Here is a 15,217-nt window from a genome sequence, read left to right as displayed (position 1 = left end):
CTTTCCAATTCAAAGTTGAATTAAACAAATTGTTTATCAATTCTAGCAATCACCATATATACTCAATTTATATGCTGGTTCCAACTGCAAACAACACAGACCCAGAATTGTCAATGCACAATGCAATGGCAGATTAGGTTCTATGTTGCTTGTTCTGCTAATTAGTCCTAACAAACTGCACAAACCAAGACCTTCTGGGATATTATGCAACAGCAGATCTGGGTCTGTGTAGTTTTCAACTGGATCTGACTTATACACAAGTAAATATGGTACATCATCTAAGTCTTATTCACAGGATAATTGAAAATTTTCTTTCTTCATAACTAATCACCAAAATCATTTCAGACTGTAACAATGTCAAAAGCACTGTGCTTTCATGGCTAAATATAGCATCCTGTTCCAGCAGAGTGAAGTTCTACATAATAGAACAAAGGAACCAATCTTATTTCATGTGGTGAAAACTTGCAGAAAACAAGTCACAAAAATGTTTACATTCTAATATCTGTAAATTCAAAATAATATAAAATGCACAAGTTAAAATATGAGCTACGTTAAACATAAATTTCCTGGCATAAACAGTGCAACCAACCTACCTAAAAAAATCAGTTTCTCTAAGTCAAAAGCTTATCTATATAATGCACATCACTGGTAAAGGGATGAATTCACAACCAGGAATGGGACAGGCACTGAGACATATTAAAATTGTACTTATTATTTTGAAACTGCAGTGTGTCTTTCATATCCGAGTGGGTCATCATCAATCTGTTGCATCACAACACAAGATTTAACCCTGTTTGAGTTTGTTTTTATTAATCCAAATAACTGAAGTTATCAACAAGATGACATTTTACTTTTCTTCATGAGTGTAGTTTCACATATATTACAGCAGGAAAGCTTTATACACCACTCCCTCGATAACTCGCACCCTGATAACTCGCAAACCCACTTATAATGCAGTGTCAGGCGTGGATCCCATTTTTTAAACCCAAAAATACCCCAAAAATGTATCACTATTTGTTGAACTTGAAGAAAATCGTGATCAAAACATGGCATGAAACTATGAAATATCAAATTTAAAAATAGTTCATAAATTTTTTTACTTTTTCTTTCCAAACGACATTCCTAGTACACCGCAATTAACGATATGTAAGGAAATATCTATCAATGAAAATGTCACTTATGCCGAGTGGAGGCAGTACTTCAATAAACAAATACAAATTAAATAATTTTATTATCAATTGAAATTTGTGTTCTAGTTCCATCTTTTAGTTCCTTTTAAATGTAATTGTCATAAATACAATGTGTCCTCTTGTAATTAAACATAAAATGCGTCAAGCTACTGTAACAGCTATGTCTGCAAGCATTTCACTGAGAATCTAATTACGTGCTGACTGTGTTTTGATAACTGAATTGCAGAAGTATTTGTTGTATTGTTGCACTGAATTAAAAGCTGGCCTCCTTTGTATTATCACGTTAATTATGTCTTTTGAGTATAAAAAAGTAGGTGGAATAAAAGAAAAGTTAAAGGTACAAAAATCTGGCTAACTTAAGATCTAGTGGCCTCAGTCGTATGTCGGGTGAACTCACTTCATTTGATCAATCAAACACTGTTATAAACATTATTGTGTATGTAACAGAAACTACCTTAAATTGACTGACTCTTTCATAATTGTGATCAAAGATAAAAGGCAGCCAAGCGAAATGAATACTTCGTAAAATATCGAGCTTGATTTCACAGATGCGGACCATAGTGGGCAGGCGAGGTTCAGAGAATTCTTGAACTGGCATTTAGAGATATCCTCAGGGATGATAAGAAATTTCATTATTACTTCCACTGAAATCATGACATTAACACTGTACTAATTGAACAATAAAAAATTGAGTTTCGACATAGACATGTCACAAAATAAATGTTGCGTGTTTTTGAAAAAAAAGGAATCTTGTTTGGTGGTGTATCAACAGTTAGTCTAGTTCCCAAATTATGGACTACCGATTTGGCAAAAGATACTATTAAACACCACTATGGGAACCAGACTCATCAAGAAAACAAAAAGGAGTGACTTAATACACAGATCTGTCGCGTACACGTGATGGTTGTTCAAACCAGTTGGAATGATCTTTCATATGTTGGATATTTTGAAAAAAAAATGTTATTTAAACAGAATAACAAACAACTTCATTAGAAAAAGCGCATTATTAAAAATTATTATCGACGTGATTGTAAAAAGAGGATTCAGTCATTAAACAGCCCAGTTCCCTAATGCCCCCCTCCCCCCAGTTTTCTCGACATCAAAGCAATTTTTTTCCTCAATTTTTGGAGATCCCTCGGTAATTCGTGCCTCACTTATAGTGCGATCTATGTTTGTGGAACCCGTTGTGCACGAGTTATCGAGTAAGAGGTGTATTTAATTCTTGGTACTGTCGCTGAACCAAAAATCTGGACACTAAGAAATAATTACTCTTATTTCTGTCTAGATAATTCATAAAATAATAAAAATCAAAACTTTTCCAAAAATATTTCCTCCAGAATATGAATATTTTTATTGTCATGATTGTGAATTTATAAACCAGTAAAAAATTAAAAAATTACCTTTGTATTTCATCTGTATGTTTATTTTCCAAATGAAAAGGTGACATTATGTCTAAAAATTACTATATTCTTTCATGATTCAACCATATGTCTGTTGCAACTTTATATCCAAGTTGTGAAAATCACAGGGGAAGAATAAGTAATAGTTAATGATCTCATGTCATGAAACAACACAAGTTAAAGTGATGTGATGTGATGTGATGTGATGTGATGTGATGTGATTTGGATTTTTAACGTAGCTTTAACAATTATCCAGTCATATCGCTATGATGTCTGCAATGTGGTAGTTTATAGTGATGTCTAGCACTGGGGCATCATGCCGCAGACATGTAGCATGATGTCCCACCCAGTCACATTATCCTGACACCGGGCCGACCAGTCCTAACACTAACCTCTTAATGGTGAACTCTGAATATAAACCATTATGGGAGTCAGTCATTTTTAGTTTTCTGGTGAATTCATTTTCAATGCCCAATGTATAGTACCAATAAAATTCAGTTTCACAACCATTCATGTCAAGACTGTATCAATGTGTGTGTGTGTGTGTGCGTGTGTGTGTGTATACACACACTGCCTATGTGCACATATGCCCCTACTGATACAGTGATTACTATGTGAATAAATCCTTCACTATACATATATTCACTACAGATCATACCTTTGATGCATGCATAACTGTACCTACATTCTTGAACTTCCAATTTAATATGTGGTAAGTAAAGACCTAGAAAACCAAAGGTGAATGTGACAAATAACCTTCTCACTGATATTCCTTCTACTGATTCAAAATAATGCATGGAGAAGCCTGTCCAATTACGAAATAATTCATTCCTAATGCTGAAAATAGACATGGAAAAAATCTCAACTTACCGGTAAGCTGAATTGTATACACTGCTTATTATATCTAAAGTGAAACATGAATACAAGTAGAAACTGTCAAAGAGTACAAAATTACCTTTTCTTTCTGATGTTTTGGTATTCTATGTACTTGTCATTTCTTATCTTTTCCCTCTCCTCAAAGGTAGAAGAGAAAGGATAGTAATGCAGAAGGAATGGCCAAGCCTCATGTCTTAGAGTTGGATCCAAACCACCAAAGAAAATGGCCTAAAACAAAAAAATTAATCAAACTAAGAGTTGCCTCCCTTGAACTGACTACAAGCCATCACACCCCTTCAACATCCCACTGTTACAGTACATTTATGGAATTTATGTCTTACACAAAACTAGGTGGTATGAAACACTATGCACCTCACTGCATCCAAATAAACTGCTTAAGTCTTATATGTCCCAAAAAATGGTGACACTGCCAAAATGTAAATGACTAAACAAATATAACTAAATAATCTACATATCCATACATAATGGGCTGCAAAAATAAAGTTTATTTGTGCAACTCAAGCATCTTATGAGTAATTCTACTGAGAAGGTTTTCATTAATACAAGCATTTTCTTGTTTCTGAAGAATATATATCGGGCACAGCAATTTACTGTCAAAATTAATGAAGAGGTTGAGGGCTATTCTAGTAGAACATACCTGAAACCCACAGAAATCATTTTTGATGTGGAGTACTCATCCAAAGATGTTATTTAGAATTTTCTTATTACCTGAATATGAACTCTGAAATTAATGTACCCTGGCATATGGTTTTAAAAAACTGCCTTCCCTGGGTACCATGTATGTTAAAATGGAACAGCCCTAACCATCAATTATGGAGAAATCTTCAGTAAGTAAACATGTCTTTCTTTTTGAAAAACAATAGGTGTAAGTTAAAATGCTGTAACTCTGGTAAAATTTATTCCCCATGAATTGCAGAAATGTACTGTAAAACTTAATGAAGAGTTAAGTGTCCAACTGTACTGAAGGAATTACCTCCCTTGACTCAGGCTCAATTTACTCTTATGTGTGATATAATTCCATTAGGAGCCAACCATCCATTACTATACAAGTGTATTGTTTTTGGCCAATTTAGTAGCAGTCTGATAAAAAAAATAAAAAAATCACCCCACCCCTTAATATTATGAACATTTTCTTGTTCTGCATATGAGATAGGTATGCAGTAAGTTCCAATACTGTTTAGGTATCACTGCATCCTGAATTTCCAAATTCACATCCTTAACCCTGCACTCCAAACCAAAATGAATGAAATTCCTACATTTACATTTATAAATATGCGTGTATACAAACCAACTGCAGTCATATTTCTAAATTTCAAGTCTCTATTTGCAGATGCAAAAATAAGACATCACAAACAGATGCATATAACTTAACACTTGTGCACATGATAGAATGCTCCCTGTTTCTCCCTCAAACAATGCTAAGTTAATAAGTGACAGGAATATTTCTTGTCAAGTCCCACCTTTCTGAGCTGAAAGTCATCCTCAACAACACCATCATCCATAAGGTGGTTTTTCCAAATATCCTCAGTCACCATTCTATAGACTCCCTCCTCTGGATGGCATTGGTCATCAGCCACTTCTGGCCTCACAATCATAAACTGCTTATAGCTCTTCTCTGAATCACTAAGCTGTTATAAGAAATATAACAGACTAATAAACAGGCCTACAAAGTTTATTTCTCACAATGAATGTTCATGAGGCAGAAATAAAAACTGACTCTTTGTTGAGCAAACAATGCAATTATAAATTCTTAGGTGCGTCAAGCATCACTCTGGAATCCAAATGACATTCAAAGAAATATAACTTCTCACTAACAATTAGTTATAATGAGCTAAAGAGAAATTAAAAGAGATGGACCACATGACTAGAGAAAAATAAAACAATCTGGACTATGTGAACTGAGCAAAATGAAGTGAGAAGAAAATGACTGCAAAAATCATCAAAAGTAGATAAGGATATGGTGGAAGCATGCCTCAACATGGGACATTTGTTTCAACAGTGTGCTGAATATATAGACAGCTTTTATGGGTATAAAACTGTATTCAGACATCCTGGTATGTAATTTGTAAGATGTATTGTTTTGCTATTTTTTTTTATATCAATTGTTCTTTTAAATGTATGAATCATCTATTTATAAATTTTCTGTTTAAATTCTGGTGTTGATAGTCTATTGCAATGGGAAGCACTCCATGTAGCTCCAACTTGTGATTCTCAATAATCAAATATCAGGGTAACTTCCCTTGAGTTCCTTAAAATATTTTGAAAGGAAAACGCTAATTACACTACACATGATTAAAGAATTATTTCTAACTGTATCAAATTAAATTAAGATGTACAGATATTGTTCATAATAGAGCCCCCAGTGGCTTAAAGAATGGTAACAAGATCAGCCAATCAAATGCAAGATCACCTCACCAATAAATATCTCCCTCATTACTGAACTCATTTATCTGTGACTATGGATATACAGTAGAACCTGTATTGAAAGACCACCTCTTCTGCCAAAAGTGTATTGTCTCTCAAGACAGGCGGTCCCTCATAACAGGTCATAATACTATAAAATCAATGAATCTATGCATTGAGAATAAGGTCTCTCAAGACAGGTGGTCTCACATAACAGTGATCTTTCAAGACAAGTTTCACCGTATAACCATATAATCCATGTTTGATCAAAATTGGATCAGAAATACTGACTCCACAGTAGCAACAAGCTCAATCAATCAGATGCAAGATTAACAGGTATGAATCTCACCCAATATTTTAATGGTAAAAGCATACATTATAAGTTTGATCAACATTGGTAAAAAAACATTGCCTCCAAGATTGGTGTGTGTGTGATTTAGATTTTTAATGCAGCTTTAACAATTTTTCTGTCATATCGCTATGATGTCTGCAGTGTGACAGTTTATAGTGATGTCTAGCACTGGGGCATCATGCCGCAGACATGTAGCATAATGTCCCACCCAGTCACATTATCCTGACACCAGGTCAACCAGTCCTAACACTGACCTCTTAATGCTGAGAGCCAAGAGAGGCAGCTGTTAGTGCCATTTTTGTAAGCCTTTAGTATGACTCGTCTGGGGTTCGAACCCATGACCTCCCGCATCCGAGGCAGATGCTGTAACCACTAGGCCACCGGAGCAGTCTCCTCCAGAATGGTAACAAGCAAATGAAGATGGACACATAATGGATTACTATTGACAAACAACAGATGATGGACAATGGATACAGATGCATAATCATAAACTCACTTTGCTTTATCATCAGCTAAAAATTAATATGTGACAGTAAAATCAGTATTACCATGTTCAAATCATCACATATCTCCTTTTTTATTTTTTCCTTTTTATGCCTTTTGAATTTTCCAATTTTATCTTATCTTTTTGCTCCAACAAATTTATGAAAATAAGAGAGGAAATAACCTTGCCTGTCCTTGGTATGTGTCTATCAGGCAGATAGCTGACTGATAAAGGATTATAAGGGGTTGTCATACAAATTAAACTCGCCAATGAAAACAAACGCTTTTGGCATGATGTGGAATAAATTCTAAATAAAACAAAGCTTTAAGCATTTGAAATGAGACTACCTTCTCTTGGGACTGTGCAAAGAGGCTCCAGTCCTCAAAGATCTCTGCCAATTTGTCCAACCCACCATGATGAAAGTGCAGAATTTTGTACTGGCTCTCACGGCTTGCTATAACAATCTGACCAGTGCATTTTTCTCTGTCACTGTAGAACAACCGCAATGATCTCATCTGACCTAAAATGACAATGAATTTCTCATTTCACTCTCCTGCTGTACATATATTTCATTACAATTATGGAAAATGATATCCAAAAATAATCACCAGGAAGAGCTGAAGTAATTAAGGTAAACAGTCAAAAATGTTAGTAAAAACAGTGAATTCATGATTCGACGATAATGGGTAAATTATATGAATGAATTATTAATAATACAAGTCCAACAACAAATAAGCTTAATGTTACAAAATTTGAAGAACGCTTTGGGACTAAATAGAAAGATCGAGATATAAAGATTACCTAACAATACCTCCTCTAACTTACCAACAAATTGTTAAAAGCTGACTTACCTAGATCAACAGAAAAGACACCACATACTTGCTCCTTGGCACTTTTTCGCTTACTCCCATTTTTCTTTGTCAAGGCATTTTCTGGAAATGTCAGGTCATGTGCAAGAGAGTCAGGGCTTGAGAGTGATTCAATTTCCGGTTCCCACAATGACAACTCTGGTGAGGATGAATATGGGCTTGGTGGCTCTGAGTCAGGACCAGATGTTGTTGTTGAAGATGAGGAATTCCTCTGCCTCATCACAGAAATGTCTGGAGTTGGCAGAGAGCCTGTGGTGTGAACCAAATCCAGATCAAGAGTCTGGGGAACCCGGGCCCCTACATGGGATCTGGATGTCCCCTCATTTTGTAAATGTTCTTCAGTAAGTCCATCACAGCTGCCATGAATAGTGCTACTGTCTCCCCTATCACTGCTATGTTCACTTTGAGAGCACACTTTCTCACGAATTTCATTCAGCATTTTGTTATAATGGTTTCTAGATGGACTAGGACAGGATGAATCTGAACTCAGACTGGCTGCTTCAGTATCTGTGGATTGTGAATTTGAACTGGAGCTACTACTGTCAAATTTATTTTCATTTTTGTTAATATTTCTTTCCTTGATATAATCTACCAAGTTCTGAGTATCCTCATGTTCCTCCGTGACAACACATAGATTATCACCCTCCATTTCTATACTAACAGAACAAGAACAGTCATTCCTCTCCTTGGTTTTAGAATGTAACTTATTCCTGCTTAACATTGCTGCCAATTTTTCCTCAGATGTTAAGCTATCACTTGCTGTTGATGAACTTGTATCATCTTCCAATGCAGCATCTGTGAGATTCTTTATTTCGGTATTAAGCTTGCTAAACTTCTCTGTGTAAAGGTAATTGACATGTAAACCCACAGACACATCTTTCTTACCCCCATGAACACACTTTTCATTATTTTGCACAAAATCCTCAGTGCTAATACCAGAATCCACCTGAGATTTTCCACCAGTACTCAATTTCCTCAGATTCTCCTCAAATGGTGCACCAACTTGACTTGCATCAAAAGAACCAGTTGAGATTTCAGAGTTAGTGCTGGTACTGTCAACACTGTGATTTTTCTTGCCAACTACTGCATTGTTTAAACAATACTGATCTGAGAATTCACTCCCTATGGAATAACTCGAATCAAGTGGTGACAATGTAGTGGAAGGAGTTGAGATATAACTATCAGACCTAGCATAGTCCTTCCTTGGAGTTCGATGTGGACTGCTGCGTGGAGTGACACCTCTGGATCTGTTGGGACTGTTTTCAATACTTTTTGGATTTTTCTTCAGAGTTGAGTTAGGAATCCATGTGAGAATTAGGGTTGGACCACTTGCCTGCAAAAATATATAAATTAGCATGTTTAGTATTTTACAGCATTTTGATACTCTGAAGGTTATATCACGCTGATGCAAAATAAAGTTGGTTGTCTTGACTAAGGACACAAAACTGTAGCCAATCTGGGCTTATTTGCCAGTGGGAACTGAACATGTATTCTTGTGGTCATAAGTCTAACACTTTTCACCACTGAGTCACAAAGAATATCTGTAAAAGAGTTATCCAGTCTCAGACAGAAAACCTTGTCATAAAACAAAATTAAATTCCAAACCAGAAAAAAACATCACAACCAGTCCACTTACATCATCTTCTTCCTTCTACTGCTTTAATATACACAGTATTCTGAACCTGTTAACTGGACATGTAGCCAGTATACAGCCAGTACGGATTGTAATTATAAGTATTTCCATTATAGCAAATGAGACAATCTGGCACCGCTGTATCAACAAAGTAACATTTTTTACATGCTGTTTAGACCATATTAAGCTGGACATCATCACACTAAGAACTGTGAAGAAAAAACCAACACAAATGCAGGACATAGTTTAATGAGCTGCACCACTCATCTTAATACATAGCGGCCAGTTTAAATGGTGGAGGAAGAACCAGGAAAATCCCAGAAAGAACCACTGACCCACAAAAAGCCACTGGCAACCTTTCTCACATACCAGCACTGGTCGAGACTCAAACCCATGCAGACAGAGGTGAGATGGCAGTGATCTATAATGGTGAGTGCTTAAGACCACTTGGCCACTCTGGGCGCCTTTTACATGTTCAAAATATCTATGTTGCTGAATAAGCTACACACCAAAATAATACAAACACATATACACCATGATACAGTATAATACAAACTGATACACACCATACAACATGCTGATACACACCATGATAATACACACTGGTACACACCATAATACACAATAATACACATTATGATAATACATACAAACACACACAATGATAATAACACACAAACACATATACACCATGATACAGTGTAATACAAACTGATACACACCATACAACATACTGATACACACCATGATAATACACACTAGTGCACACCATAATACACAATAATACACATTATGATAATATATACAAGCACACACAATGACAATATACACAAACACATATACACCATGATACAGTGTAAAACAAACTAATACACACCATACCACACACAGATACACACCATGATAATAGACACTGGTACACACCATAATACACATGATAATACATACAAACACACACAATGATAATACAAATACACACACACTAAATACATAAATGAATACACACTATCATAATACACAAACATACAAACAAAATGATAACATGTATATAAATGTATACACACAGAGATAATAAAGACACATTAAGATCATAATACATACAAACAAATACACATAATAATACACACAATCATATAAAGACCATGATAATATAGATGCTTGTACATCATAATAATGTACAAACACATACATGTCGTGATAACAAATACATGAAATAAATAACACCATGATAATACCGACTTATAATTATACATACAAATACATACATAAAATAAATAACACCATGATAATACAGACTTATAATTATACATACAAACACATACATGAAATAAATAACACCATGATAATATAGACTTATAATTATACATACAAACAACATACATGAAATAAATAACATCATGATAATACAGGCTTATAATTATACATTTAAACACATACATGAAATAAATAACACCATGATAATAAAGACTGATAATTATACATACAAACAAATACATGAAATAAATAACACCATGATAATACACTTACAATTATACATACAAATACATACATGAAATAAATAACATCATGATAATACAGGCTTATAATTATACATTTAAACACATACATGAAATAAATAACACCATGATAATACACTTATAATTATACATAAAAACTCATACATGAAATAAATAATACCATGATAATACACTTATAATTATACATACATACAACACATACCCACGCTAGCTGAGCCTTGGACTCGAACCCACACAGAGGTGAGATAACAGTGATCCAGAATGGTGAGCGCTTTAGACCACTCGGCCAATCAAGGCCCCAATACAGACTTATAATTATACATACAAATACATGAAATAAATAACACCATGATAATACAGACTTATAATTATATATACAAACACATACATGAAATAAATAACACCATGATAATACAGACTTATTGTTGTTGTTGTTGTAGGGTTTAATGCCATTTTTCAAAACACGTTAGGCTATACATGGCAGCCAGTATTAATGGTGGAGGAAGAACCCGGGAAAATCCCTGAAAGATCCACCGACCCACGAGAAGCTACTGGCATGCTTTCTCACATATCCACATTGGCTGAATCCGAGACTCGAACCCACGCAGACAGAGGTGAGATGGTAGTGATCCGTAACAGACAGCGCTTTAGACCACACGGCCACTGGAACCCCTATATACAGGCTTATAATTATACATACAAACACATACATGAAATAAATAACACCATGATAATACAGACTTATAATTATACATACAAATACATACATGAAATAAATAACACCATGATAATACAGACTTATAATTATACATAAAAACAATATACATGAAATAAATAACACCATGATAATACAGACTTATAATTATACATACAAATACATTAAATAAATAACATCATGATAAGACAGACTTATAATTATACATACAAACACATACATGAAATAAATAACACCATGATAATACACTTATAATTATACATACAAATACATACATGAAATAAATAACACCATGATAATACAGACTTATAATTATACATACAAACAACATACATGAAATAAATAACACCATGATAATACAGACTTATAATTATACATACAAATACATACATGAAATAAATAACACCATGATAAGACAGACTTATAATTATACATACAAACAACATACATGAAATAAATAACATCATGATAATACAGGCTTATAATTATATATTTAAACACATACATGAAATAAATAACACCATGATAATAAAGACTGATAATTATACATACAAACACATACATGTCGTGATAACAAATACATGAAATAAATAACACCATGATAATAAAGACTGATAATTATACATACAAACACATACATGAAATAAATAACACCATGATAATACACTTACAATTATACATACAAATACATACATGAAATAAATAACATCATGATAATACAGGCTTATAATTATACATTTAAACACATACATGAAATAAATAACACCATGATAATACACTTATAATTATACATACAAACTCATACATGAAATAAATAATACCATGATAATACACTTATAATTATACATACATACAACACATACCCACGCTAGCCGAGCCTTGGACTCGAACCCACACAGACAGAGGTGAGATAACAGTGATCCAGAATGGTGCGCGCTTTAGACCACTCGGCCAATCAATACAAATACATACATGAAATAAATAACAACATGATAATACACTTACAATTATACATACAAACACATACATGAAATAAATAACACCATAATACAGACTTAAAATTATATATACAAATACATACATGAAATAAATAACACCATGATAATACAGACTTATAATTATACATACAAATACATACATGAAATAAATAACACCATGATAATACAGACTTATAATTATACATACAAACACATACATGAAATAAATAACACCATAATAATACACTTATAATTATACATACAAACACATACATGAAATAAATAACACCATGATAATACAGGATTATAATTATACATACAAACACATACATGAAATAAATAACACCATGATAATACAGGCTTATAATTATACATAAAAACACATACATGAAATAAATAACACCATGATAATACAGACTTATAATTATACATACAAACAACATACATGAAATAAATAAGACAATGATAATACAGACTTATAATTATACATACAAACAAATACATGAAATAAATAACACCATGATAATACAGACTTATATATACAAACACATACACGAAATAAATAACAACATGATAATACAGGCTTATAATTATACATACAAACATACATAACATAATAATACACACAACTGCATACAAACCATGATAAGATACAAGTGCATACACACCATCAAAATAAAACACAAACATCATGATAATAAACATAAATACATACACACCATGAAAATACACACATACGTTGGCAGAATAATATATTTAGTTTGTTTTGAAAGAACAAGATGATGCGAAGTTAGAACTGCACAACTGCAAAGAGTTTAACTTACAGTGTCTGTATGTGATCGCAGCGTAAGGTAGCCTGGATGGTGCTCTGTGTCCAGTGACAGCGGGGCTGGGGGGTGAACACACACATTATTCTTGCAGTAGATAATTTCCCCCTCCAATGGTGGAGGCTTCAGGTTGTTCGTACCCAGGCCAAGTAGGCTTGTAGCCTTCTTAAATATATTACTGAATGCCATCAGGTTGTCCATCCCAGGTACACGGTTCAATAAAGCAGCCCTATGGGTCAAATCTTGTCTTTTCTACTTCTTCCTCATCTTCATTCAGGACACTCAAGTAATTCTGTTTCAGCTGTAGGTGGTATTTATGAAAAAGAAAAAAATATATTAAACCAGTGATAAACAATTTGTATAAGATGGGCATATTTATCTATAAAAGGTTTTTTTAAGGAATACAAAATGAATGTCCTTCAATAAATATTTTTATAATCCAATTCATAGTATAGTAGTATCAACTAAATGCAAGAACTAATGTAAATATTACAAGTGCTTTAAGAATAAAGGTCAACTCCAATCAGCATGACAGCATGTTATTAACATCAACACTAAGTTGTAATGTACTGCAGTGTGCAAATTATATTGTCAAGTTCAGACAACTGACCTGACTCCATATAAACACTTAATTAACAATTCTTGATGACTCCATACCTAAATCTCATCAAGAAGTTTATTTCCTGAAGTGTGACATAGTCCCATCAGTTATTGTTAATCTAATAAAGACAGAACACAAGGCTCCCCATTCTGAAACAAAACTCCCCCATCTTTCCCAGGTTATTTCCTGGGTGAAATTATTTTTTGCAAGGATCACTTATGGCCCTTACTGAACAGAATAAAAATACATTGTGGTTTAGGAAATTAGCATTGTTGAAATCAAAAGCTGTTTCTCTTTTGACTCTCCCATAACATCTAAATTCATATGACCATGTACCAAAATACAGGACATATCCACTAGAAACAAGTACATGTAGAACTACTGAAATTCATACAAATTTGCATGTAATATTACAGAATAAAAATGGTCACTTTACTTTTTACTGAAATTTGTTTGTCAAGATATGGTTGGAGTTGCACGGTCTAGCAGGAAATACTAAATAACTCTTTCCACTACTTAACTTCTAATAAAAAAGATTATGTTTATTTTGGTGGATTCTTTTACATGACATTCTATTTCATGTTTTGTGCAATGTGAAGGGAGTATAGTTTAACAGTGTTGGTGCTTGCTAAATATATTGCAAACACTTCTACTCTTTTAAAACAGAACAGAACTTTAATTTGATATGAAACTAATGGTGTCATGTAATCATAAGGTACCTTTATACTAGGAGCACCAGTAAGTAACAAACAAAATTATTACAATCCAGGATAAATTTATATTATATGAATAAACACACTATTTAAGAAAGCAATTCCTCTGGAAAACATGAAATATATAGAAGTTTGGTGAATACTTTAACAAACCATATAATATAAATTTTTTAATCTGCTTTAAAGGGGCATAGAAAAATAATAAAGTGCAATAAATTTACGAGTGATGAGGGATAGAAAATTAGAAGCCTTGAGACAATGTGCTAAAAATTCCCAAAACTACATGCTGATATTTTTGTCTTTCTGAATTAGAATTGATCAGACAATAATAATCTGTTTCAACCCTGGCTACTTACATGAATTTGTTTCATGATAAAAAAATTTCAAACTCTAGGAATAGTGGTTCCCAAAACTGTATGGTCAGAATGATCCCTAAGTATTTAGCAAGGTATGAAAGTAAAATTCACCACAAAGGTAAACTGAAGAAGATGAAGATTACTAATAAGAATAATGATTAACACAGTGTTCCCAGTGCAAACAACCAGGTAATATGCATAGATTTATCACAATACATTTTTGTTAACTCTCCCTATCAAAATGGAACTAGGAAAGAAAGCTTTATTATTCTTCTCTTACAAC

At 33.5% G+C, this 15,217-nt stretch overlaps 1 protein-coding gene across 1 annotated transcript in view; it reads right to left on the bottom strand.

Moving 5' to 3' along the window:
- The window catches only part of LOC149803235 (TBC1 domain family member 16-like), a 94,297-nt gene that overhangs the window by 30,076 nt on the left and 49,004 nt on the right, over positions 1-15,217 (bottom strand). The window contains exons 2-6 of the mRNA XM_089952876.1: positions 13,262-13,565; positions 7,578-8,928; positions 7,074-7,246; positions 4,948-5,115; positions 3,546-3,694 (exon numbers count right to left, since the gene is read on the bottom strand). Of these exons, the coding sequence (XP_089809002.1) occupies positions 3,546-3,694; positions 4,948-5,115; positions 7,074-7,246; positions 7,578-8,928; positions 13,262-13,465 (2,045 nt within the window). The 5' untranslated portion in view covers positions 13,466-13,565. The remainder of the gene's footprint in view (positions 1-3,545; positions 3,695-4,947; positions 5,116-7,073; positions 7,247-7,577; positions 8,929-13,261; positions 13,566-15,217) is intronic.

Source organism: Sinohyriopsis cumingii, chromosome 3 (genome assembly GCF_028554795.1).
Source record: "Sinohyriopsis cumingii isolate HCF-2022 chromosome 3, ASM2855479v2, whole genome shotgun sequence".
In the NCBI taxonomy this organism is placed as follows: domain Eukaryota; kingdom Metazoa; phylum Mollusca; class Bivalvia; order Unionida; family Unionidae; genus Sinohyriopsis; species Sinohyriopsis cumingii.
Note: the sequence above shows the minus strand (reverse complement) of the source record. Positions and strands in the feature narration are given on the sequence as shown.